Genomic DNA, 27,574 nt, shown 5'->3' with positions numbered 1-27,574 from the left:
GGTTATGTCACACACCTAATTGTCTTCTCAGCTTTGAGTTCCTTACAGAGTAACTACATAAAGGCCTGAGTGGTTCCACTTAGACTTTCTGTTTTGTGATCGTATAAAGCTTATATGCACTCAGTGGAAACTGTACTCATTTAAAATTTTTTCCTGGGCCAATAATAAGCCATTTATACTCTTGAAGCAGCTCCCAGTTTAGCCATGTCTTTGTACTAGGTGGGGGTGGGTGTAGCTCAGTGATAGCTTACATGTGTAAGGTCCTGGGTTAAATCTCCAGCACAAAACAACTCACCCTCCCTGAAAGATACTCCTACAGCATTACTGTGTTCCTAAACTATTATGTTTGATAAATGTATTAAATGCATTTTTTATTTACAGTTTTTCAACTTACAAAGTCTTATCAAAATATAAGAGTGATGTTATTCGGGTGTGGGCCCTGTGGGAGGTAATTAGGTTGCAAGAGTGGACCTCTTAAATTGAATTAGTGTCTTCATAAGAGACAAGAAAAAGAGAACTACCCCCACCCCAACCCCGTGAAGAAACAAGGTCCTCACCAGGAAGAGAGTAGGCCAGCAGGCTTATATTGGCTATCTTAGCTTTCAGAACTAAAAGAAGTAAAATTTGTTGATGCCACCCAGTCAACAGATTTGTAATAACTGACCCAATTTTCAAAATGCCAATACAGATTGTCATGTTTTTCATTTCCCAAATATATATGCCTTCTGAAATGCATCAAAATCCTTTATTTTCATGAGCAGTTGTTAAAAGTTACCCCTTGGAATCAGATTTAGATTTCTTTTGCTACTTCTATAAGGTATTACTTTTCAAAACTAAAGCTACCTAATGCAGTTTCCGTCTCTGCACTGAAAAATATCCTGTCATCTTTATCTTTGGTTTTCAGAAACTGAACATGCAAAGTTAGCTTTTACTTTGTAAAAGTGTGAATCCATTTAAATGTAGAATTTAATTCTAAAATGAAATCTTAGTCCTTTACTGTGTCACATTATAAAGGAATTCTGTCCAAGTTCCTTTATAAGAAGTGCGATATTCTTCTCTGTTCACCTATTCAAAATTCAAGTTATGGTACTTTTGCAATCAAGATGTCCAATATAATGCCATTGTAAAGCACTAATGTTGCTCTCATCTTAAATTCCAGTCACCTGGGTTGATTAAACCCTATGACTTATTTAAGCAAACATTCAGTGAGATGTGTATTTCCAAAGAAATCTAGGACCATCCCAAATTTACAAAGCATAATCTAATATATACAAAACATAAAATTAGTGTAAAACATCTAGATAGATTCATATATCTAAAGTAAAAATACATTAATGTAATTCTGAATTTGAGTGATTAAAAAGTGAATTGGTTTTCTTTTGATATTTTAATTTTCCCTTGATATTTTAAAACCCTGATTTGAAAATTTCTTATTTATAAAAGTTTTGGTACACTTAAATATTCTGTAATACCAGATCTGTGGGAGTGAAAAATATTTTGGTGTTGGGTTGGACCCAGGGCCTTGTAAATGCTAGGCAAGCACTATACCACTAATCTGCAAGCCCAGTATATGAGTATTTTTGAAAAACATCAAAGTGAAAATAGACTGAATCAGAGGATTTGAAGGTTTTGCTATCCCAAGTTTCCCAATTTATAGTACCTTATACTATTTTAAAAATAAAGTGACTAATATAGTATGCAATATTATTTTAATGAAATGTATACTTAGGTAACTTAAGACAAATGGAATACTATCATTTTGAGGAACAAGCAGGATTATTTAATACACTATTTACCTATTTTGTTTCCCCAGAGAACAAAAATGACTATTAATGATTTATAAAAAAAATATTATCTTACTAGTAAAATAATAATGATTTTAAAGTAATGGGAAACAAGGAGAATTTCATATAAATAAAATCAATTTTGGTGAATAGTAATGTTTGGTGGATAGTATGTCAAAAGATATGAAAGGGGGATTTTGTTGGAAATGCTGAGCAATCATTTCTAAAATGAATGGTTGGTATAAACAGGTTTCAGAGTAATTGAGATGCTATTTGGGGAATTAAGGTATGAATTAACACATGGATTATTTCCAAGAATTAAATCACATCTTAAAAAGAGAAAATAAGCATATAATATATTCTGCATATATGCAGAATATATATATGAGATATTTTGGGGAAAGGAAAAGACCTTCAAGGTCTCGAAAAAAACGTTTTTATTGTCCAAATAAATATGCACTATATTACATGTGAAATATAAAAAATGTATTTGAAAAATGTTCATAGTACAGACTTCTAAATCATGTACTTAACAAACCTGATCCCAAAATGTAAATATGGAGCACTCCAATCTATATTCCCTTGTCCCACAGTTTTTTAAATTTTAAAGTCAAGAAAATATAGGGATTTTCCCCTTTCTTTTGAATAAGTCAACCTATATTAAGAAATTGTTTAGTGAAGAAAGAACACAATTCATGTGTTGTAATAAATACTGCGTAGTATCTGCTCTCCAGGAGGATTAAGTAGAAAATAATCCTAGTTAACACAGAAAGGAATTAGGCAAAAAATATAGAACATTGGCAAGTCATATATACTTGTTAAATAACATTACACCCCTTTTTAGTAAAGGGTCATAATTTTATTTCATAACTATTTATTTGTAGATCTTCTAGATTTTCCTTTAAATTTGGGAATAGTCATCATAGACACATGGAAAAACAAATTATGTATTTTAAGATCATATCCTAAATTAAAAGAAGAGGGTGTTGTTTATAGAATTCTAAATGTGTTAAAAAAAAATCAATGTCCTACTACCAGAGGCAAGAAATCTTCATTTTCTTGAAAAGCCAAGGAATCATATTATTAACTCTGGGTAATTTACTTGGATTCTAGTTAATGTTTGTTTTACCAATGTAGATTTTGTGTCTAATTAAAAAAAAAAAAAGACAAATTGATATATACATTGCTTCAATTTTATGTTTTCTTTTACATTTCAACCATATAATTTATTTTTCCATAGGAGACAGGGTAGGACACGTATTCTTCTTGGATACATTGCTGTTTATTGTTTCAAGTGGATGGAATATATAAATCCCACTGAATAGTTTAGTGTGGACCTGTATCTTATATAAACAGGATAAATGGAGACTTTATATTGTAATCTGTGTATTCATGTATCTACCATAAACTGTCTTAATGACAACCGTAAACTTTATTACTTGAACCCAAGTTAGCTGTTGATCCTTTTCATTAGTAATATACATGTATAGAGCAAGAAGCCTTTCAAACTGAAAAAAAGAAATACTTCCCACTAAATTAATAAAAATTGAAAAATTTTATGATGTATTGATAAATGGAAAGCCAATGTTAAGAATCAATATTATCCAATATAAAATAGTACATTGAATTGTTTAATAATAAACAGTATATTAGGAAACTTGTATATGCTGACTGTAACAGTGGTGGCTTTTTAAATTCTCAAAAAGTCTAAACATTCTGTGGTCAGAAGAAACCACTGGTGATGATGAATTTGCTCCATCTACGTAGCAACCATTATAGTGAAAATCTTTACAGAATTTTTGCACTATTAGCACGAGAATTTTACTGGTATTAGTGATAAAAGGCAAAAGGAGAAGAAGGTGAAGAGAGGATGTATTAGTTCTAAGAGTGTGGAAAAGTAATAACAAGACAAGGAAAAGTCAGAAATTTCTTCTGTATGTGCCTTGCTACAAACAAACCCAAAAGAGAGAAAAGGTGAGTGTTTTAAAAGCCAGTGTAAGGAAACATCCACTGATAATGCCCATTATTTTACTTTATACTTAAATTACACAAGTAGAAAAGTTATGCTTATTAATAGTTTAATGTATGAAGGAAACATCCAGATTTCTGAATATGAAGGTACATATCTCACATTAATTTAAGTCTACATAAAGTAGAGCCTCTATACTGACATATTGAAATTTACTTTCTGCTTAGCCTTTTTCTGTTATGTAAACAATTGTACATTTATTTGCCATTCTAAAACTTCAGGATCAAGTTTACATAATTTTGCTAAATTTCCGTGTTTGCTCAGAAGCAGTTTACAGTACTAAAACCAACCAGCCAAAGAACAGCTTCAACAGAAAGTTATGTCCAAAGGGGAAGAGGGAAAGAAAAAAAGAAAAATGATAAGAAAAATGCTAACTAAGGCAAAACAGATGATGATGGGGAATGGGCAGTCACAAATGTTCACAGAAAATAGGTCAGTTAGTAAGTTCTTCTGCAAAAAGCCTACACACTTCAGTCAAGCACATCAGTAGAATGATTTGGGAGCGTAAATTTTTTTTTTTTTTTCCGGCGGCCACTTGTGATTTCCTCTGAATGAAAAGGAATCTGCAGGCTAACAAGCTGATCCTCATTAGCCAAGCTGGTTCATATGCACACTGTTCATGTGAGGTGCCCAGGGCCCAGTCCACACCTATGAATAGAGAACATATATCTTATCAATACATATTTTACATATATTTTATCAAATACATATTTAACAATATACTTCATTAAAGACTAATGAAATACTCTTAGTATCTATGTCCTAAACAGCTAAATTGTATTCAATTTGCAATGTAGTAGAAAATAATGGAGAAAAACACTGACAAGATCCACTTTTATTTTTTTCCAGTGCTGAAGATTAAACCCAGGGCCATGTGTGGTGGAAAAGTGCTCTGTCAGTAAGCTACAACTTCAGTCCCCAAACCAATTTTATGTTTTTTCTACTTCTCTTATCCCTCAAATAGGATCTGATTTACCAACATTTTTTCCCCACCAAAATCATTACTTGAGTACATCCAGATTTATGGTTGTAGAAGACAATGAGTCATCTTATTAAACATATATCAAAATAAACTAAATTTAAAAATATATAACCATTTCTATGAATTTTTAGCCAATTATAGTTTTGACATGTGTATACTTTCAACAAATAATCTCCAGATGGCTCTTTTCACATCACTAGTAAATTTTTAGATCAACATAAAATTATTTTACAAGATAAGCAATTTGTAACTTAAAATCTTTTACCTACTATCTGCTACCCAATGGTATATATGACAGTGTTCCATAATTTTAGCCCCAAACCACTATCTTTTATAGCATTTCCCACCTTTCTGCTATATTTCAGCTAAATTAAATCCCCCTCTATTTCCTCAACTGACCATATTCATTATATTCTTTTGTTACCATAATTTACTTGAATCTTTTTGTCCTTTCATTTCATAAACATTAAACAAATGTTTGCTGAATAATCAGTCTTACCGTTTGAGGACCATTATTTTCTGTAGAGCTTGAAACCATCTTTATCAGTGAGTTCCAAGAGGGGTCCGCAGCATGAGGACCATTAAAAATGGGTCCTCCAGTACCATCAGGGATAGGAGCTACTGGAGGAATCATTGCATTCCCATACACAGAAAAAGGCATACCCTTATAAAAAGGAAAAAAACAAATTAACATTCAAATACACTATTTACTTTTGCCAATGAAGTCAGTAGCTTTAAAACTGATATTTAAAACTTTATTTTGGGAATGTGTGTGTTATATAGGGAATATAAGAATTATTTTAATTTAACATTAGGTTATGTCTACTATATTGAAAATATTTGGCAAAAAACACTCATTTAAGATAAAATCAAGACAAGTTATATTTTAGCCAGAATTTGACTTATATTTGTACATTATTTCATTTTACAAATCAATGTTCATATACTAGGAAGTAAAAGAGGGTTCATGATAAGAAACATTTTGAAATAATGAAAATGCCAGTTCAAATCATCATACCCCAACTTTAGGAAAGTCCATGTATCCTGCAGGAACATGCTGATGGAATGTACCAGAAGGAGTTACAATTCCTGTACTATCTCGCTCCATTGCTTGATGCTGTGAAAACACTCCTGGATCAGACATTGGCCTGTGAATCATGGGATTTCCCATCCCAGGGTTACACCAGTCTACTTTGTCTGAGGGAAAAGAAACAAACAAAAATTGGTAATATTTAAAACTGAAGGACAGCAAAATGAAGTAATACATATTTTTCTAAGAGTTGTCACATTGGGCTCTGGATTCTTTCAGAGTAGGATGTATACACACACACAAACATACTTTTACAGCAGCACTTCCATGTTTGTAGGTAATGATATAAAAGCCTAATAATAAAGCACTTAGTGTTATGAAACAAAACCAAGCTAAGATAAAACCTAAAGACCTCAAAAGAAATGTTAACATCTTAATATGATGAAGAAAAAAAAAATCAACATGCTTCTTGTATTAGCCTATTTTCAGTAAACATTGATAAATAAAAGCAATTGGAGAGATCATATGGGAACTGAACAAAAAAAGTGATTTACTAGTCCAAACAGAGATCGGAATAAAGATCTTTTTAAAATCATGAAAGTTAGATGCTGCTTAAATATTATAGTTAAATGCACAAATTTAATTTCTAGTGAGTAGGATAGCATATCTTACCTTGACTGCCACCAATCCCTTCAAAGGACCAAATGCCACTATGCCCTACTGATGTGGACAAATTACTTCCAATAACGGATGGAGCTGAAGTTCCAGTTTGCCTGATACGAGCAGAGCGTTCAGTCCCAATAGGGACTGGAACTTTCCTGTCCTGAGAGACATTGTTGGGCTTTTCTGACCCTAAAGGTACAGATGATGGGGCAGGAGATGGTGCACGAACTCCAGAGGATACGGACTGTGCAGGAGAATCTGGAGAAGAAAGATTTTGAAATTGAATACAGGTCATCTACAGATACAATTTTGTAAAACCAAATCTTAAACTGAGAAGGCATCTCAAATATGTATTCACTGAGGAAAAGTTAAATATATGAATAATAAGTTAATGCATACTAAAATTTGGTTAAAGTTCCATGACATTGTGGTAGGATGTAAAAACTTCAATGCCACAAGGTGGTTAACTACTTATGTAATAAGTCATTAATACCAATTAATATTCAAATAAAAGAATCCTTTACACTACCTAAAATATAACACCAGAGCAATGAAAACATGATATTTAAATTAAAATTTAAATAGAAAATCACTGCCTACACTGGAAACTCCTAAACAGTATTTTTTGGGAACACTTACTTTTATGAAAAAATAAAAGAGATTCACTATCTACAAAAATTGGGAGTACCTAGCTTAAAGGAAAAAAATGTTTCTTTAAATAGACTTTACAGAAATTGATACATGCTCATAAAATACCAACGGGAAACTATGTTTCATTGTCCTAGTTTCTTTTATTCTCTCCTGGGTATTCTATAAAAGAAACTCTTGGTAATGACAATCTAAAACTTTACTTATCAAAATAAGGTATGAATTTTAATATAGCCAGTTGAAGAATACTCTTTAGGGATTCCAACTCTACACATTATTGAGATGAAAACACAAAATTAACCAAAATTATTGCATGTGAAAGCTACAATATTAAAGTTCATTTAAACAAAGTAGGTAAAGAAGTTTGAAGTGCATTTTTTTACATTAATGGAGATTGAACCCAGGTGCACTCTACCACTGAGCTACAACCCCAGGTCATTTTACTTTTGAAATAAGGTCTCGCTAAGTTACCCAGGCTGACCTGGTCCAATTTCTGATTCTCCTGCCTCAGCTTCCTGAGTTGCTAGACTATTGCTGTGACCTACTATGACTGGTATAGTTTAAAAATAAAAACTGAACATGTAGATCCACAATCTATTCATAACTACCTTACTGTACTGCCCAAAGACAATCACTTAATATTTTTCCATTTAATTATTTATACATTTAAGTTTGCTGTATATGCATGTATAGGAAGATGATGGATAAGGATAGATGACATATGCAGAATTATGAAGTCATCTATCTACACATACATACCTGTACCATGAAACATAGTGCCATTTGCCAAGGCATTTTTGAGGGCAATTTGGAAGTCAAAGAAAAATTCAGTTATACTATAACCCATAGTAAGTTTGTTTTGTTTTGTACTGTGGTGATGATGAGAATTAAAACTAGGTCTTCATGCATGCGAACACACATGCTCTACCACTGAGCTACATCCAGTCTTTTTAATATTTTATTTTAAGACAGGATCTTGCTAAATTGCTTCTCTAAATTGCTGAGGCTGACCTTGAACCTGCGATCCTCCTGCCTCAGCCTTCCTAGTTACTGGGATGACAAACAGGCTTGCACTACCAGACGTGGTGATAATAAGCTTTTAAAAAGACTTATACAGAGTTAATAAGTGTTGTGGTGATCAATTCCATCTTGCTAATGCTCACAGGGATCTAGTAAAGTTAAACTGATTACATGATTACACATTTAACTGACTGCACCTTTCAATAAGTTCTAGTGATTTTTTTTTTTCTCCTTTTTCTTCTTCTTCTTCTTTTTTTTTTTTTCAGTTAGTGGGGATTGAATCCAGGGCCATGTACAACCTAGGCAAGTGGTCTATCACTGAGTAACATCCCCAGCCCTATTTATTTTTTATATTGATACAGGGTCTGTTAAGTTGCTCAGGCTAGCCTTGAACTTGGGATTCCTCCTGCTTCAGCCTTCCTAGCAGCTGGAATAACAGGCATGCATCACCTGTTATTTTTTTATTTATTTTTTTCAGAGGGTGGGTAGGGGTTACTGGGGATTGAACTCAGGGGCGCTTAACCATTGAGCCACATCCCCAACCCTTTTTTTTTATATTTTATTTAGTTATAGGGTCTCACTGAGTTGCTTAGTGCCTCGATTTTGCTGAGGCTGGCTTTGAACTAGCAATCCTGCCTCAACCTCCCAAGCTGCTGGGATTACAGGCATGCACTACCATGTCCAGCTTATTTTTATTATTTTTTTAAACTTCTTAGTTTATTTTCTATTACTGTTGCCTCCTTCATTTCTGCTTTTTTTTAAAAAAAAGTTTGTTTATCTGGGCTGCTTTTATTTGTTGTTGTCCATGTTTGCTTTCCTTTATGTGGTACTGAACCCTAAGACCTGCTCCTGGACATTCACTCCCTATGTGGAGGGGCCTCAAAACAGGTTGTTTCCATAACATATCAGACTGCACATTACTAATGAAACTGGAAGAGTAATCACAGACAGTGTATACTATGCATACCATATATTCTGTTGTCTACAACATCTGCCCATGCACATGAGACCTACAGAAAAAGCAGGTCCCTCAGGCTCCAACACAGCACACATTGTGTTAAAACCCACTAATCACAGTAAAAGAGGTAATGGAAACCACACTATGTCCTCCAACTGGAATTATGCAAACATTACACAATATGCTGATGTCCCAGGGCACAACTGTCAAGAACATGTTCCTAATATCTTCACAAAAGAAGAGATATCCATTCTAACAGATGCACAAACTCAATAAAAATGCATGAAATGTGAAAATAGAAGGGAGAATATGACATTTCCTAAAGGTTGTAACTCACTAGTAACTGATTCCAAAAGACAATCAAAGTAGATAAATAGCTGAGAGAAGAATTCAAAAGAATGACTGTTTAAAAGATCAATGAATTCCAAGAAGATATAAGTAAATAACTAAATGTATCAAGGAAGACAATGCAGGATATAAAAGAAAATTCAATAAAGAAACATTCTGAAAAATGATGAAAAAGAGATCTTGGAACTGAAAAGTTAATAGGTCAGATAAAATGCAGCTGAAAGCCTTACTAGATCAAGTGGAATAAAGCATGTCATAGTTTGAAGACAAGGTAAATCAATTCTTACATTCAGACAGCAATAAAGAAAAAAGAAACAATGAACAGAATACACATGATCTCTGGGACATCATTAAAAGACCAAAACTTATGTACAATAGGAACAGGGAGAAAAACTAAAGAGTAAAGGCATAGAAAACCTACTTAGTAAAATTAATAATAGAAACCATCCAAAATCTTTGGAAAAGATATGAATATCCAGTTACCAGAGGCATCTAGAACCCCAGATAGACATGACTAGAAAAGAACCTCTCTATGACATATTATAAACTTCCCAAAGTAAAGATAAAAAAAAAAAAAATATTAAAAACTGCAAGAGAAAAGCTCCAAATCACATTTAAAGGCAAGTCCATCAGAACAACAGCAGATTTCTTAGCACAAACTCTAAAGGACCTTGATAATTTGGAGTCCTAAAGAAAATAACTACAACCTGGATTACTATACCAAGTAAAATTTTCCTTCACATATGAACAGGAAATAAAGAACATGGACAGTGTTCAAAACTATAAGAAGAAAAACAAATAATGACAGGAACTAGACCATATCTTTCAATAATAACCCTAAATATGATCTTAATTCTCAAACGACAAAACTGGCTTAATGAATTGAAAAATAAGACTCAAGCTGGGCATGGTGACATACAACTGTAATCCCAGTTACTCCAGAGGCTGAGCAGAAGGATCACAAGTTCAAAGCCAGCCTCAGTAACTTAGTGAGACACTGTCTCAACATAAAAATTAAAAAAGGGCTGAGGATATAGTTCAGTGGTAAAGCGTCCCGGGATTCGGTACCCCTGCCAAAAAAAAAAAAAAAAAGAAAACCCAATGTTATGCTGCCTATAAGAAACTCAACTCACTGGCAAAGACATACACAGACTGTAAGCAAAAGGGTTAGAAAGTAATATTTCAAATAGAATCCTAAAGCAAGCAGGAGTAGCAACTATATTCACATCTAACAAAATCAGTTTAAGACCAAAAAGTCAAGAGTTTAAGCCAAAATCAGTAAAAGACCAAAACAGAAGATCCACAGAAAAAGACAATGGAAGCGGTAGAGGGAGGGGACATGAACATAGCTACCTTTAAGTCCTGGATGGTTCTAAAAATGATCCCATATAGCCTTAAAACAAAGACCATTTTCCTCAGGATTCCTTGGATGGACCTATATTCCTTGCTGTGAAAAGAGCCTACCGAAAACAGTTTTCTCATCTCTCAAAATTTCTTTAATAGAAAAAAAAGCAAAATTGAATTCCGAGTCATGTTATAAAATAAACAAGCTGATAATAGTAGAGAAAAAAACAGGTTTAAAAAAAACAGGTTTTAGAGAATGGGTCAGATCTGGTTTTTGTGGGGCCTTAAGCTTACACAGTTTTGGGAACCATTTTTAGGAGAAGAATGCAAATTAAAAATCATGCTCAGGACCTTGGAGGTTCAGAACCCATGCAAATAAGGTACCCTGAAGTAAAGCATCATTCACAACTCAGTGAATCCACCTCAATTTAGGAAATTAAGACAGGGTCCTGAGCTAAAAATTTAAACAGCAATATCACTTAAAAATTAAAAAGAAAAAAAGGTTCCTAAAGAAAATTTAGACCATATTTCTCTCATGGTTTAGTTCAGTGTTTATTAAACATACCCTAAATTTAATCATGAAGAAATGTTAGTAAAAAAAAATAAGGGAAATTCTATCAAGCAAGTGAGCTGTAGTCTTTCAAAACAGGTCTTTGAAAGACAACAAACAGTTCTAGTTGGAATCTTAGGTGAAGGGAAACCATAAAAGTATTACTGGGACAATTAGTGAACTATAAATATGGACTAATAATATTGTATTAAGGTAAAATGTGTTGAATTTGATAATTACACTGTATTTGTGGATGAGAATGTTCTTATTCTTATGAAATTAAGTGTTTAGGAGTAAGAGAACTTGATATCTGCAACCAACTCTAAAATGACTCAAGAAAAAAATAAAGACAAATATTTAAAAAGAAATAAAGTGGCTCAGAAAAAAGTTTTTATACACACACACACATACACACACACAAAATGGTGGGGAGTGGGAGAAATGTGGCAACATGCTATCAACTAGTTAAGCTGAGAAAATATACGAAGGTTGTTGGTAGCTATTCTTCCAAGTTTAAAATATTTTTTTTTTTTAAAAAGTCAGATTCTAGAGATACAATCAAATGCGGTACATGATCTTTATGTGATATGTTATATTCCTCGTTTTAGGGAAGAAAAAGCCTATAAAAATTGGGACAACTGGGAATATTTGAATATGGACTGTGTATCATGATTATTTTTTAATTAATATATAATTATGTCTGAATTTATGTTAATCTTAGGTATTTGATAATAATATTGTAGTTGTGCAAGAAAAGGTCTTAATTCTTAAGTAATGCATGTTTTTATATACGAAGTATATCTACGTCTTAAATGTGATTTCGAATGGTTAAAAAACACCAACGAAAAAGCAAACGGGGAAAATAAATGTAATGAATCTTTAAAATAAATGGTTAGTTCAAGTAAAGGAAATATAAAGTTTCCTGAACTATTCTTTCACAGCACCAAAATGAAAGAAAAGCGTCTGGCATGGTGGCACAAGGCTGTAATGAACGTGATTGGGGAGGCTGGGGCAGGAGAATCTCTAGTTCAAGGACAGTCTCAGCAGCTTAGGGAGACCCTGTCTCAAAACAAAAAATAAAAAGGGCTGGAGATGTGGTTGAGTGGTTAAGTACCCCTGGGTTCAACCCCTTGTAATCCCCCACTCCAACAAAAACAAAAACAAAGAAAAAGAAAAAGAAAAAAAAAAAAAAAAAAAAGGCAACACACATATGATTTTTCTTTTGGAATTATACCTGTCAATACTCACCATTTGATGCTGATGAACATGGAGTCAACAAACTAAGTGGGGAAAAATGTTGCCTGTTAAAGTTAGCAGCTGCGGGTGCTCCTCCAAGGGGTGCTCCAGGTCCATACATCTGACCTCCTGAAAGGTTTGAAGCAAAATTTCCCAAGTGTGTAGAAGAAGGTGTTACAGAACCATATGGTGAGTCCATATTGACAATACCTATAAAAGAGAAGACCATCATAATTTATAATAGTTACCATTTGGAGAGAATAAGACGAAGTCAAAATTTAAAGAGGCTACAGATATATCTGAAACTGTTATCAAAAAAAATCTCTGTGGTTACTTCTTTCAGTCCATTGATTTGTTACTTCTTCATTTTATAAAGATAACTATAAAAAGAAAAAATAATCAAGGGAATGATTTCATATTTAATTTTAATTTTTCATCTATTATTAACTATTATGAAGTACTGATTTAATATCAGTTTTTAATTTGAACAGCTTTAAGAGTTAAGGAGTTGTAGGAAATTTTTATCTTTAAAAACCTATAGGAAAGGGTCTGGGGATGTAGCTGGGAGAGCACCTGCGTAGTGCCTTAATTAAAGTTTGATTCTCCAGCCACTGCCCCCCCCGACCCCCCCCCCCCCCCCCCAGAGTCATAGGTATACTTCTACAATAGAGAAATCTGGTGTTAGAAGTTTAACCAAGTGGCTTTGGTTTCCACAGCCAGTAACACAACATTCTGTCTTTTAGTACTTACTAATATAATACATAGTGAGTTTTGAAACATCACCTACGTAATCCTCTCGGAAATGTCTGGCCTCTGAATCTAATAATGAATTGATGAAACAGATGAATCTGAAAACATTTTCAGAACAACTGGACTCCTAGCAGGATTCAATGTCAAGAACTGCAGAGAGCAGGGTGTGGTAGTGCACACCTGTAAACCATCGCTAGTTGGGAGACTGAGGCATGAGATTCCAAGTGTGAAGCCACCCTCAGCAAGTTACTGAAACTTTGCCTCAAAATAAAAAAAGTAAAATGCTCTGAAGATGTAGCTCAGTTGTAGAGAGCCCCTACATTCAATTCCCAGTACAAAAGAAAAACCCAACAAGGCTGGGGATATGGCTCACATGCACAAGGCCCTGGGTTCAATCCCCAGCACCATCACCACCACCACAACAAAAAATGAAAACAACAAACAAAAAACAAAACCTCGGAGTTAAGAGAATGCTGAGATCAGGAGAAACTAAAGAGACATACCTGCTAAAAAGAATGAGTGATTAAAAAAAAACAAAAAAAAAACAAGCATAAAGAATATATTTGGGAGAATGGTACTGTGAGTTGGGTACTATTTCTGTGTGTGTGTGTTTTTTTTTTTCCTTAAAAGTTTTTCAGCTGGGCGAGCAGGCACATGCCTGTAATCCCAGTTGCTTGGGAGGTTGAGACAGGAGGATTATGAGTTCAAAGCCAGCCTCAGCAATGGCAAGGTGCTAAGCCACTCAGTGAGACCCTTGTCTCTAAATAAAATACAAAATAGTGCAGGGGATGTGGCTCAGTGGTCAAGTGCCCCTGAGTTCAATCCCCAGTACTTGACCCCCTCAGAAAAAGTCTCTCAAAATAAAAATCATAAAAATAGATTTCAAATAGCTGAATTATTTATGTAAGAAAAATCAGTTAAGCAAAGAAAGCGTAAAACAATGGAACACAAAATGAATCAGGAAAAAGAAGAGAGGAATGAAAATTAAGATCTGGAAGAGGTTTAGGAAAACTTAAGAGGCACTTCCTGTGTAAAAAAAAGAATTTTTTAACTCTAATGACCTACACTGCTAGCAAATTCTTTTTCGAGAAATTCTTAAATTTCAAAGCTAATTTTAACTCTAATCAATTGAATATTCACCTAAATAATCTGCTCTTATAAGGCTGTTTTTTGTGTGTGTCCCTATACCTTTTTCTTTCTTCCTTTCTTTTTTTCTCTTTCTTTCTTCCTTTCTTTCTCTCTCTTTTTCCCTCCCTCCCTCCCTCCCTCCCTCCCTTCCTTCCTTCCTTCCTCTCTCCCTTTCTTCCTTTCTCTCCCTTCCTCCCTCTCTCTCTCTTTCTATCAGGGATCATCGAAGGGGGGGGGGTGCTTAGTCACTGAGCCACCACCCTAGCCCTATTTATTTATTTATTATTTTTTGAGACACAGTCTTACCAATTGCTTAGGGCCTCACTAAGTTGCTGAGCCTGACTTTGAACTTGCTATCTTTCTACCTCAATCTCCCCAGCCACTGGGATTACAAGGTGTACACCATCACACCTGGCTTTCTATAGCTTTTTACAAAATAAAAACTGATTTCCTTGTTCTCTGAATCTTAATTTTAGGCTTTTGAAACATATCACCTAGATTATGACAATTTTAGAAATGGTAAAGTATTTACTAAATTCTAGCTGTCATAAAAATGAAATTTAGAAGTATTCTGTGCAATTAAATCAAGGGCACTATTTAAGTACTCAAGAGGAACTATTTTTGAAAGTATACATAAATCAGTACCCAGCAAAAAAATATTTACTGACCATGTTCATTTCTTTTTAATTACATGTTACAGAAATAGGTAAAAATAACACAGAGTTCCTACTAAATTTGGAGATTTTTGTCCCAGAATGTTTTATCTCCAAAAATAGAGATGGGAAATGGCAGTTTTTCTGTGAAAGACATGCCTGTAAAAGGGTCGGGGATGTAGCTCAGTGGTAAAGTGTGCTGGCCTAGCATGTGTGAGGTGCTGCATTGAATTCCCAGTACTGACAACAAACAAAAAAAACTTCAAGTACTTTAGGTTTAGAAGGTCACATGTTTTCTGTCCCAACTATGCAATTCTGTTGGTGTGAAGTCAGTCATAAATATTATGCAAACACATGGGGATGACTGTTTCAATAAAACTTTATTTATAAACACTGAAATTTGAATCACATATTCTTTCTAAAACCAATTTTCAGCAAGGCATAGTGTGCACCTTTAGTGCTTCTCACAAAGTATCCCTCTGCAACTGCACACTCAGTTGAAGAGGACAACCTTCCCCAACAGAGAGGACTGTTCCTAGTCAAGGGTATACGAGTAGCTGTGCTACCCTGCTAGAATCTCCAAAACAGGCTCTCAGGGAAAGCTGGGGTAGAAGGACCACCTAAGCCCAGGATGAGCAACAAAGCAAGACTCCGTTTTAAATAAACACACGAATAAATAGGTAAATAAACAAATTTTTAAAATGTAAAAACAGACAGTAAGCCAAATTTGCCCCACAGACCATTGAGTGTCAATCTTTCACATGAATTGTCTTTAATTACTTGAAATGCACATAATAAAAACACAATAACTAAATGCAAGTGGGTGTCCTAGATTATTAGATATCCTGCAATAGAAAAAGGACATTAATGGAAAAACTGGTGAAATTTGTAGTCTAATTAGTAGTACTGTACCAATATTAATTTTTTAGTTCTGGCAAAGGTACCATAGTTATATAAGATGTTTTCATGCTAGGAGCAGTGGAGCACACCTGGAATCCCAATGACTCAGGAGGCTAAGGCAGGAGGATCACAAATCTCAGTGCAGCCTCAGCAACTTAATAAGACCTTGTCTCAAAATAAAATAAAAGGGGCTGGAGGTATGGCTCAGTTCTGGGTTCAATCCTCAGTAAATAAGCATGCACACACATGCAGATTCACAGATGTTTACGTACAGGAAGCTAGAGGAATTACAGAAGAATTCTATAAATCTAAAAACATTTCAAAGTAAAAAGTTAAAAATCAAAACCAATAGCTTAAATCACAGGATTTTGAGATCCCCTATAAACTGTTAATATTGGTGTTGTCCAACAGGACTTTCTGTAATAATGGAAATGTTCTACATCTGTGTGGTCCAGTATGGCAGCCAATAAGCAAGTACTTATTACTCATTTGAAATTGACAAGTTTAACTAAGAGGATGCACTTTTATTTTATTTAATTTTCATTAAAGTTAAATAGCATAGATGACTAGCAGTTAACATTATTAGACTGTTTAGCTCTTCACTTTCTCATCTTTTTAGAAACAAAATTGACAAGCAGAACTGAAATCAAATTTTTAAAATTCTTGTTAGCTATTTGGTTTTTGAAATAAAAGTTTTGGCAGCATACCTTATTAAATTAGAGCACAAGAGATTTTTTTTTTTTTATTTTGAGAGAAAAAAATTGACCTGATAAACGTATTCATGTGAAATTCAAAATAAAATCTATATTTTCAAAAGGTTTAAAAAAAATACCACTATGTTAGACACACATAACACAACAGCGTTTGATTTAACTGAATAAAACAATCTTGTTTCATTGTAGCTCAGTGACAGAATACTTGAGACATTGGGTTAAATCCCCAGGACCCAAGAAGAAAACAACCGTAACAATAATCTCTGCCCACATAGCTAGTCACAGAATTAAAATATTATAAAGTGATCCAGAGTTTTCCTTTCACCCATGTAAGTATTTAGAGAATATTAGAAAATAGAAACTCACCTGAGGGACTTGGAGCAGGTCTCTGTAATGGCGGTCTAAAACCCGGAGCTTTGGAAGTATCAGACTGATGTAAAGGATCTGAATTTGGCAAATACGAGGACTTTCCTGATAGCATAGATTCTGGTGTTGACTGAGATGAAACAACAGATCCTCCCCAGAAGGCATGAGCAGAAGTAGGGTTGTTTTCAAACAATGTGCTAAAGGGCCCAAATGGTAAGGGGGCACTGAAATTGGGAGCAATAGGCTTATTTGCCGGATGTACTGAATTCTGACAAGCACTTTGTGTACTTAAGGTTGAAGGTAGCTGGACAGAGGAGGGAACACTGTGAGGTCTTTTGATGTGATTGACACTGAGGACTGCAACAGATGAATTCTGCACTGGAGTTGGATTCTTGTGAGGAGCACTTGTGCCATGAGTGGGTGGTCTAATAGCAGGGGTTTCCATTTTAGGAGGTTGGGAGCATCCCATTTGTGTCTGAGGCATAGGATAAGTCACTGGGGCAGTAGAAGGCACCGCCACTGGAGCAGAACTTGTTGTTGCTAAAGGAGGAACAGTCATTCTAACTTCCGGGGGAGGAACCTGAGACTGCTGAAGAGGTGGTCTTGGCTCCTGGGAAACAGATCCCGGAGGTTGCTGCTGAGTAGAATGAACTGATGAACTCCCAGAAGAACTGCTGCTGTTTGGAGGTCTATTGTTTGCTGTTTCTACTACTGGTGGACTACCTGCTTCCTGTTCAGAGGAAGATGCCCCTTTATTTGGAGATGCTGATCCACAATCCAAAGGGCTGTTTCTAGAAACCCCTCCTGGCTGGGCTGGTGGTGATGGGGAAGATGGGGATGATACTGGATAGTGTTCTTTGGCAGTAGGCATAGGATATGTGGCATTTGTGGGTGCAGTGCTGTTGTTGCTTGCTGTGGTTGTGACTGTTGTTGTGGTGGCATTGGATGTCTTTACAACTGTGACAAAAAGCTGCCTTCTGACAGAAGGTGAACTTGGACTACCATTTGTTGATGTACCAGGCACCGTTGAAGCTGATGAACTGGTTGTAGTTGTTGGACTTGAAGTTAAAGAACCTGCTGAATTCACCTGAGAACCACTGCTATTCTGATTGCTATGGCGAGGCACCATGTGAGGCTTAGGCGAGTTAGTAGCTCTGGCAGGGCTCAAAGGCCTGACAGGAAAAGGACCCCAAGTGGATTGAGCTGGTGGAAAAGTACCTCCAAAGTGGGTCATGGGCAACCGTGGTGGACGGATCTGCTGGAAAGTCTGAGCAGCAAGCAAAGCATGTGCAAACTGTGGAGGAGGATATGCTAATGGAAGAGAAACCGGAAAACCAGGTCTCACGTTATTCACTGGGTTTTTAATGGTTTTGTGAGTGGATGCAGAAGAAATTGCAGGCACAGTGAGAGCTGTGGCAGTTTGAGATGTTGATGACAGAGCTACAGTCGTCATTTTAATTCCCATTAAGGAACTGTTAGCAGCAGTGGTGGTAGGTGCTGATGACCCTATTTTGGAATTTGCTGAGGAGCTTTTCAAACGATTCTTTGGAATAAGTTCATCAATTTCTTTGTCTGGATCCTTGATAAGAGCATTGATCAACTGAGTTGCCTGTCTTGTTGATTCAGTGCCACCCCTGTATATTGACCAAAACAAAATCATTAGGTCTAATTTTTTCCTACTTACTAACAATATAAAATCTACATGAACTTAATACACACATACACAAAGAACAGATAAAAGTTAAACAGCAATCTTCTAAGCACATTTTTAGGTATTTTGCAAACAAAGCAACAAATTGTCCTGAATTAACACTATACGTGTCAGAGGAATGAGTGATTTATTTTCTAAAAATTAATTTTACTATTGCTTCCTTAAAGAAAACATTTTCCTACTGTAAAATACATTATGGTTAGGAAAATGACTGCACATAAAAGTCTCTGTAATCCATAGTGTTACTGTCAAGTTAAAGAGCTAATCAATACTATAAACAATACAAGAGGTACTAGGGCTGCAGATCAGTGGTAGAGCTTGCCCAGTATGTGCAAGGTCCTGGGTTTGATCCCTAGCACTGCAAAAATAAATAAATAAAAGTAATAGAAGGAAAATAATATAACTAAGAAAATAGGTGCTAGGGATGTATATCAGTGGTAGAACATTTGCCTAACATGTTTCAGATCCTGGGTTCAATTCCTAGCAAAGCATAAAAAAAGTCAAAATCCTGGAATCTAAGGTGCCTCAATTACTACACATTCACTAGTAGTTTCTCCGTTAGTAGGATGATTCTTAGAATCCCTCTGGGAAAGTATCTCAAAGTAAGAACTATGGAAATCAGTATGGCGATTACTAAAAAGACTACGAATAGAACCATCATATGTCCTAGTTATACCAAATCTTGGTATTTATAGAAAAGAATTAAAGTCAGCATGCTCTAGTGATATAGCTGTGCAATTCACAATGCTCAAGTTAGGAACTAGCCATAACAACAGATGAATAAAAAAGAAAATTAAAAATAAATGAACAAATAAATACAGTATTATACACAATGGAGTTTAATTCAGTCATAAAGAAAAACAAAATTATGTAATTTGCAGGAAAATGGATGGTGAGCATTTATATTAGGCTAAATAAGTCAGATTCAGCTAGTCAAGGGCCATGTTTTCTCTTCTATGTGGGAACTAAAGAAAAAAGGGAAAAAAAGACATGGGGATGCTAGGCATAGTAGCACATGCCTGTAATCCCATCAGCTTGAGAGGCTGAGGCAGGAAGATTGAGAGTTCAAAGCCAGCCTCAGCAAAAGAGAAGCACTAAGCAACTCGGTGAGACACGATCTCTAAATAAAATACAAAATAGGGCTGGGGATGTGGCTCAGTGGACAAGTGCCCCTGAGTTCAATCCCCAGTACCTCCACCCAGAAAAAAAGATACGGGGGGAACTTGTGAAATTAAAAGGGAAATCCCTAGAGTACAGAATGGAGATTAGGGAGAAGAGGGGAAGAGGGACATTTAGGGAATGAAACTGACCAAATTATATTATGTACACATTATGACTATAACATCAAGCCCTAATGTTGTATGTTAAGGAAAACATTTGATAGCAATGAAAATCTTATGGAAACCTAAGGAAGAAACTATCCAAAAAGGGTATCTGCTTCTCTCTTTAGACTATACAGAGCATATTGTGGCTACCCAACTATTCCAGCAGAGGGAAAACAAGAAGAAAGAAGGACAAGCAGAAAACAGAGATGGTTAATTACCTCCTTATTTAGAAGTAGATTACAATGATCAGCCCTATGGCAAAAGGACACCTGCCTCCCACAAACGAAACTGTAGCAGCCATTGTAATACATGAACTCTTTCAAAGGAACTTGGGTTTACTTTAAAGTAATCCAACAGAGCTTCTTATATCATATTGTTTCTTAGAATATTATTTTTATTTTAAGGCTATTCAGACACAAACACATTCTGAGTTATTTAAGATAAATTAAAATTTCACTTCAGATTTAAATCTACTACGAAGGCCAAGTTCTAAGGACAAAACAATCTCAGAATAACAAATCTCAAAAGGCTAATTTGAGACAAACTTACCACTTAAAATGTTAAAAACTCACTCATCTCAAAAAATAAATTTTAAAGAACGCCATACAAATAGTTTATGTATAGAAATGCCTATTTAAACCTTTGCCATATGCACATACCTATACAAAATTTCTTTAAAATATACCATAAGAATGTATTAATTATGAAAAATTTTACAAAGTTTATCCTCTCAAGCACTCATAAATTCCCATTCAAAAAAGTGTACTATTAAACACGAAGCTCCATTAAAAACTTAAATGGTTATATTTCATTAAGCTACAGTATGATAAAACAGAAAGAAACAAATAAGAGACAAATTTTGCCTTATAGTTATTATTCGATCTCCTGTCTTGTCTTTCTGTTTATCAATATCTATATGTGCACCAGTGAACTCCCGAATAGCGTTGATGTTACAGCCTCCTCTTCCAATCACTCTGGATATTACAGTTGATGGAACAGATACTTTCTTTGACCTGTTTAAAAGTTGCAAAGTAAATAAATGAAGATAAATCATTAATATCAGTGTTTGTGATTAAAATAAAGGGAAAGAGTATTAATGTAAGATTTTACTATAGAGAACAGGTTATCATTAAGTAAGTATTTTATATCTACTTTTACTCGAGATTAATATACAAAAGGCAACAAGGAGTGATAGCTTTATCCAAGCTTCCCATCTTATCATCAGAGACTTTTGGCTTTCTTGACTCTCATCCTTAAAGCACATATATGTAGACATGCAATGGGCTAATGCAAATACCAATAGTGAATAAGATAGAGTAGGATTCCTGTCCACATGTACTAACTACATAGACATCAAATAAGGAAACCCTAATACCACATCATGAATGCCCTCATAAGGTATCATAAAGACATGAATCCGGGCATCTAATCAAAAGAATCAAGAAAGGCTTCTTGCGGGTTCCTTTTAGTCTTTTACTCATTCTTCCTTCTGTACTTTCATGACTAAAAAGAATGACATTAAATTCTTTGCGTCTCTGTATTCTCCTAGAGGGATTAAAATGATATCCACAAGTATAGAAACTCACAAAAAGATATTTAGTAATGTTAGGAAAAAGAAAATCCCTCTGGAGTTTTTTGTTTGTTTTTAGGAAAGCAACATTCATTTAACACTTGCAAAATTACATTTTAATTTTAAACAGGTTCTGGAAAGGTAGACATAAATTCCTGACAAATCAATTAAAAAGTGCTTTTATAACTAAAAAGTGCTTTTATAAGAAAAGAGTATAATTCTCAACAAAGGAAATCAGTTAGTTATGCTTCAATGAACAAGTAAATTATTTATAGCCTATTAAACATTAAGTTGTCATTTTTAAAACAATATGCTCCCTCTCCTTTTATATACATATATATGACTAAGTTACTTGACAATTCTTTTTTTTCCCCCTAAAGAGCATGAAAATCAGCCAGTTAATTAAATATTTCTTGGTATACCACAGGTATGTACATAGAAAAACTGAACTAAAAATCTTTCTTTTGTATGGAGCCTATGAATACTGACTTTAATTACCTCAGAAGAGAGGATATAATCCTAAATCCTGGGATTAGAGGCATGTGTCTCCATACCTGACCTTCCTCAATTTTTTAAGTATTAATGAGCAAAAAATATACTTTTTAATTTTTTAAAATTTTAATCTGAAAGATGGTAAGGTTGTTTCTATTGACCAGATTGGGCCTTGCACCATGCCGTGAGTGTGCTTCAACTTTAGGAATAGTAGGAGGAATTTAACACTTTGCTGTGATTCACAGCATATAAAAAGAATGAGAAAACAAAGAATAACTCACCTTCTTACAACTTCTTTCCATCCTTCTTCCCTCTTTTGCCCACGTTTAGGACTTGCTACTGTTAACTTCCCATTTGGAGAGGAAAGAGGAGATGGACCAGATTTTGTGCAAGTCGACAGAGAATTACTGGTCCCTTCATTGATAGTCTCTGACAATCTTTAAGAGAGGGAGGGAAAGTACTTTAAATATAGAATTTTTAAATCATAAAGGTAGTCTATTATATAATTTTATTATTTCATTTACTTTTTGGTTAAATAAGGTAAATGAACAAGAACCTTATTTCACTGCTCCTTAATATTTAACATATAATATGAAGAGCCAATTTTATGAAGATATATAGAGGACTAATTTAGTAGAGCTGAATTACAATATTCTCCGTAAAACTACAATTAATACTTTTCATGGGCTGTTTAACAACCAGAAAGATATTTCATAGTAAAAATAATTTGATCTTATTATTGCAAAATCTAAAAACCAGCTTAGTTTTCAACTGAAAATGTGCCTTTATTAGCACAAAGAAAAATTCTTAGTTTACAAGTTGTGAATTCACTTGTTCTATCAACACATTCAGCAATAAGGTGTTATAAACAAACAAACAAACAAAAAAATGAACTAACTTTATTGAAGTCTTGCCAGAAACAGATTTTCTTTCCTCCTTTGGAAACGTAACAAGTACAGATGGCTGCTTCTTGCTGGACACAGTGGTGGTGACCACAGCTGGTGAATGATTGTCACTCTTCCGGCTACTGTTGCTGTTACTACTTTCGTCACTGCAGCTAGAAATTCTCATGTTATCACTGTCTCCACTCTCACTGGTACTGCTGCTCTTGGACTCTCCATTCACCTTTTCTGGCTGACTATATGAAATTGGTAGTGGATCATCAAATATAATTTGAACATTTTCTGGAGTAATTTTATTTTTCCTGTTTTTCCTCTTTGAACTGGTTGTAGTTATGGTATTATTTCTTTTACCATGGGAACCTGCTAAAGTTGTCCAGGTTGCAGATATACCTATGGTAGTAGTGGTTGTGGCACTTGGAGGCTCGGTCAAGACTTCAGGCTCTTCTGTGAAAGTAGTAATACTGAATTAGCAAGTTCTATTTAGCCTTAAGCACTTTAAGAAAAAAACAAAGTAAAAACCCAGGAGTTATTTCATTACTATTGGACATATAATCATCACTCATTCCAATATGTGCTGGTAATGAGGTGGATATGATTGATGTATGCCCCCAAGAACTATTCAAAGCATACCAGGTAATGCCAGGTGTGATGGAGCACATGCCTAATATCCTAGCAGCTCAAGAGGCTGAGACAGGAAGACTGCCAAGTTCAAAGCCATCCTGGACCCTGTCCCCTCAAAAAACAAAAACAAAAAGTTGGGCATAGTGGTACACACCTATATAGTCCCAGCAACTCAGGAGGTTGAAGGAGGATGAGAAGTTTGAGAACAGCCTCAGCAACTTAGTGAGACACTGTCTCAAAATCTAACAATAAATAAAAAGGACTAGGATGTAGTTCAATGGTAGAGAGCATACCTAGGTTCGATCCCCCATAATAGAGGGGAGAAAAGTGTTAACAAGTAGTTACAGGGGTTATTTTTGCTGGGGGGATAATTTGGGAAATATGAATATGCATCATAAATTACATATAACTATTAAATTTCTTAAGTATAATTAATGTTACTATGGCTGTAAATGTTCTTTCTATGCGAAATACTCAAGTATTTAGGGATGACTTCACATAAAGTGTTCAGCTGACATGCATATTGCTCAAAAAAAGAAAAAGACAACACGTGCCAAAAGGTTTAAGAATCCAGGTAAAATACAGACGTGTTCATCATATTAATAACTTTTTTTTTTTTTTTTTTTTTTCTTTTTTGGTATTGGGAATTGAACCCAGGGGTACTTTACCACTGAGTTACAACCCAGTCCTGTTTTTGTTTTTTTCATTTTGAGACAGAGTCTTACTAAGTTGCCCAGGCTGGCCTTGAATGTGCTATGATCTTCTTGCCTCAGCCTGCCAATTGCTGGGATCACAGGCAAACATGTGCCACTGTTCCTGGTCATTGTACTAATCCTTAAAATTCTCTATAGTCTGGACATTTTTAAAATGAAAGGCTGGAGGAAGGGTAAATTCACATACACCATGCAAAACTTATTTGGTGGTTTAGTATCAACTGTTCATCCCCATAATTCTTCTATCTCAATCATTCAACTAAAATGTAGTTAAAAACAATTCTCTAATTTGCAGAAATCTGAATATGATATGGATTGTAGATAATATTATGGGATAACTTAATTTTTTTAGAAATTATAAATGGTATTTCATAATTATGTAAGAAGTGAGTATTATCATTTTAGGGATGTGCACTAAAGTATTTTTAAGTGAAATGTCATTGTCTTCAGTTTACTTTCAAACAGTTCAAACATGTATACATATTTAGAGATGAAAAGGATAAAGCAAATAAGGTAAAATGTTAACAATTTTGTAAATTCCAGTTGGTGGGTCTCTAGGTATTCATTTTATCATTATTTCAACCTGTCTATAGATTTTAAATTGATCATAATTTAAAAATTAGGTAGCTGGGTGTGATGGTGCACACCTGTAGTCTTAACTACTCAGGAAACTGAGTACGCAGATGACTTGAGTCTAGGAATTAAAGACAAGTGTGAGCAACATATCAAAACCCCTTTTTGACGGGTGGGATACTGGGGGCAGGAATCTCAAAACCAAAACCAAAACCAAGTTGGGGAGGAAGTCAATAAATGAAAAAAGCAAGCTGAGCATGTTGACAGGTGCCTATAATCCCAGCTATAAGGCAGGAGATTCACAAGTTCCAGGTCAGTCTCTAGAACTTGGTGAGACACTGTCTCAACATAAAAATAACATGGGCTAGGGATGTAATTCAGTGGCACAATACTCTTGGGTTCAATCCTCAATTCTCAGTACTATAAAAGAAAACCAAAAATGAATTAGATGGTTGTTTATAGAGAAAATACCTTCAACTTTAAGTTTTTCTTTTTCTTGAGCAGCTTGGAGTTCAAAGTTTTCTTTATTTTTGGCTTCAATTTCTTCTAGTTTTCTTCTTTGTTCTTCTTTTTTCTTTCTTCTCTTTTCTTTTCTCTTTTCTCTTTTGGCAGCCAAAGCCAGCCTCCGGCTTTCTTCCCTTAACTGTTAAAGGATCAATAAAACAGAAATACAACACTGAAACTTACTCTAAGAAAAGTTGTCACAGAATAGTGCTTAAAACAAGAGAACAGGGATACCTAAAATTCAAAGTCAATTAGTTCAATTTATTGTTTGAGATAAGTAATATTCAAACTAATCTAGAGATAATACTTTTAAAATAGTAAGAGCAAATAAGGATAAAAGACAATCTAACCTTTATTTTTTGTTTTTGGGACTTTGGATTGAACTCAAGGGCACTTTATCCATAAGCTAAATCCTAACAAGGCTAGCCTTGAACCTAGATTCCTCTTGCCTGAGCTTCCTGGGTTGCTGGGATTATGTGCTGTGCTGCTGCATCCCAGCAGGTTTTTAAATGAAGTTCTGCCTTATTGTCCAGGTTGATCTCAAATTTGTAGGCTGAGGGAACCCCCCTGCCTCAACAACACCCCAGGATATAGAAAGGAGTTTAAATGAGAAAGCAGGATTCTATCTAAACTCAATTCATCTAGATATGGGTGAAAGTGGTAAGCTCTGGGCAAGTCACAGTATGTATTTGTGGCTGGATCTTAGGTATACAAGTACCTGTGGTTTAAAAAGTTCAGTCTGAGGGGGCTGATCCTCTGGTCACAATAACTACAGCCTAGATTATCTTGTTTTACAGTTTTATCATATTTTAGAGTTTGAGGTATGTATGGTTTCTGAATTTTTTATATTAAGGCTCATGTTTTGATAATCTGGTAGACCTTACCCTTTCTGCTCATTAACGAGTGGGGCAAATATTCAGAGGTCTAAGGATGACATTCTTAGAGGAGATCCCAAGCTATGATTACAAAGGAACCTGGAATTTCATCAAACCAAGCAGAAACAGAGAAGTATAGACTGAAAGATGCAGATTTAAGAGGCATTTTAAGTACGTAGGTGGTAGGTGAACTAATGAATTAATGAGGTCACGAGAGAGAAAAAGGTACAATTCTATAAGTGTGTGTTTATGTATAGATAGAGATTGTGTGTGCTGAGGGAGATAGTATCCAATATTTAAAAGAGTAAGTGAGATTTACAGAAGGCATAATCACGTAGAAGAAGTTCTACTGAGAGAAGGAACATGGGTCAACATAGGCAAACATCACAAAGGTCAGTGTGAATACAAAGTGAAAACAGGTAATAAAATTTGACAGTTAAGATGCCACTGGTGACCTCCACTGTAGTTAGTTCATTAGAGCAAAAGACAATTGGAAACAAAACAGTATCCACAGGGAATGACAATCCAGGATTCATCAGGATACCAAAATCTGCAGATGCTCAAAAAATACATAAAATGGCTTTGTCTGTTTGGTACTGAGGTCTAAACTCAGAGGTGCTCTATCACTGAACCACAACCCCAGTCCGTTTTATTTTTTGAGACAGGACCTCACTAAGTTCCTGAGGTTGGCCTCAAACCTGTGATCCTCTTGCCTCAGTTTCCCAAGTAAGAGTAGCTGGGCTTACAGGTGTGAACCACCATGCCTGGCAATAAAGTGGTTTTTGTGATTAAATAGTATTTGCATATGAATATACCCACATCTTCCCCAATAATTTAAATCATCCCCAGATTACTTATAATACCTAATACAATGTAAATGCTATGTTAATAGTTGTTTTAGGGAATAATGACAACAAAAAATAGTTTACATATTTAGTACAAATGAAGGATTTTTCTTTTCCCAAATATTTTTGCTCCATGTTCAATCTGTAGATAGGAACTTGTGTATACCAAATTTTTGAGGAAAAGTTTCAGTAGGATACAGTTACCTTGATGAAGTTGTAGACAGAGAGTATGAGTTAACGACAGCAGATTTAAAGATATAGGAATAGCTGGGCCTATGCCTATAGTCCCAGTTACTCAGAAGGTTAAGACAGGAGGACTGTTTGGGCCCCCGGGGAGTTCA

General features: G+C 34.9%; 1 protein-coding gene across 7 annotated transcripts in view; it reads right to left on the bottom strand.

Moving 5' to 3' along the window:
• Window positions 1–4,341: 4,341 nt before the first annotated feature.
• ANKRD17 (ankyrin repeat domain 17) overlaps window positions 4,342–27,574 on the bottom strand; it is a 148,393-nt gene continuing 125,160 nt past the window's right edge. For 6 of the 7 annotated variants that reach the window (XM_079152680.1, XM_079152681.1, XM_079152684.1 and 3 more), the window contains 10 exons: window positions 25,481–25,652; window positions 23,099–23,546; window positions 22,482–22,637; window positions 21,002–21,151; window positions 17,103–18,736; window positions 12,605–12,802; window positions 6,498–6,746; window positions 5,814–5,992; window positions 5,295–5,459; window positions 4,342–4,461 (listed from right to left, as the gene is read on the bottom strand). In XM_079152680.1, coding sequence (XP_079008806.1) covers window positions 4,402–4,461; window positions 5,295–5,459; window positions 5,814–5,992; window positions 6,498–6,746; window positions 12,605–12,802; window positions 17,103–18,736; window positions 21,002–21,151; window positions 22,482–22,637; window positions 23,099–23,546; window positions 25,481–25,652 — 3,411 coding nt within the window. In that variant the 3' untranslated portion in view covers window positions 4,342–4,401. The remainder of the gene's footprint in view (window positions 4,462–5,294; window positions 5,460–5,813; window positions 5,993–6,497; window positions 6,747–12,604; window positions 12,803–17,102; window positions 18,737–21,001; window positions 21,152–22,481; window positions 22,638–23,098; window positions 23,547–25,480; window positions 25,653–27,574) is intronic. The other variant, XM_079152682.1, reaches the window with a different exon arrangement.

This window comes from Sciurus vulgaris, assembly GCF_902686455.1.
Source record: "Sciurus vulgaris genome assembly, chromosome: 9".
Taxonomy (NCBI): Eukaryota; Metazoa; Chordata; class Mammalia; order Rodentia; family Sciuridae; genus Sciurus; species Sciurus vulgaris.
Note: the sequence above shows the minus strand (reverse complement) of the source record. Positions and strands in the feature narration are given on the sequence as shown.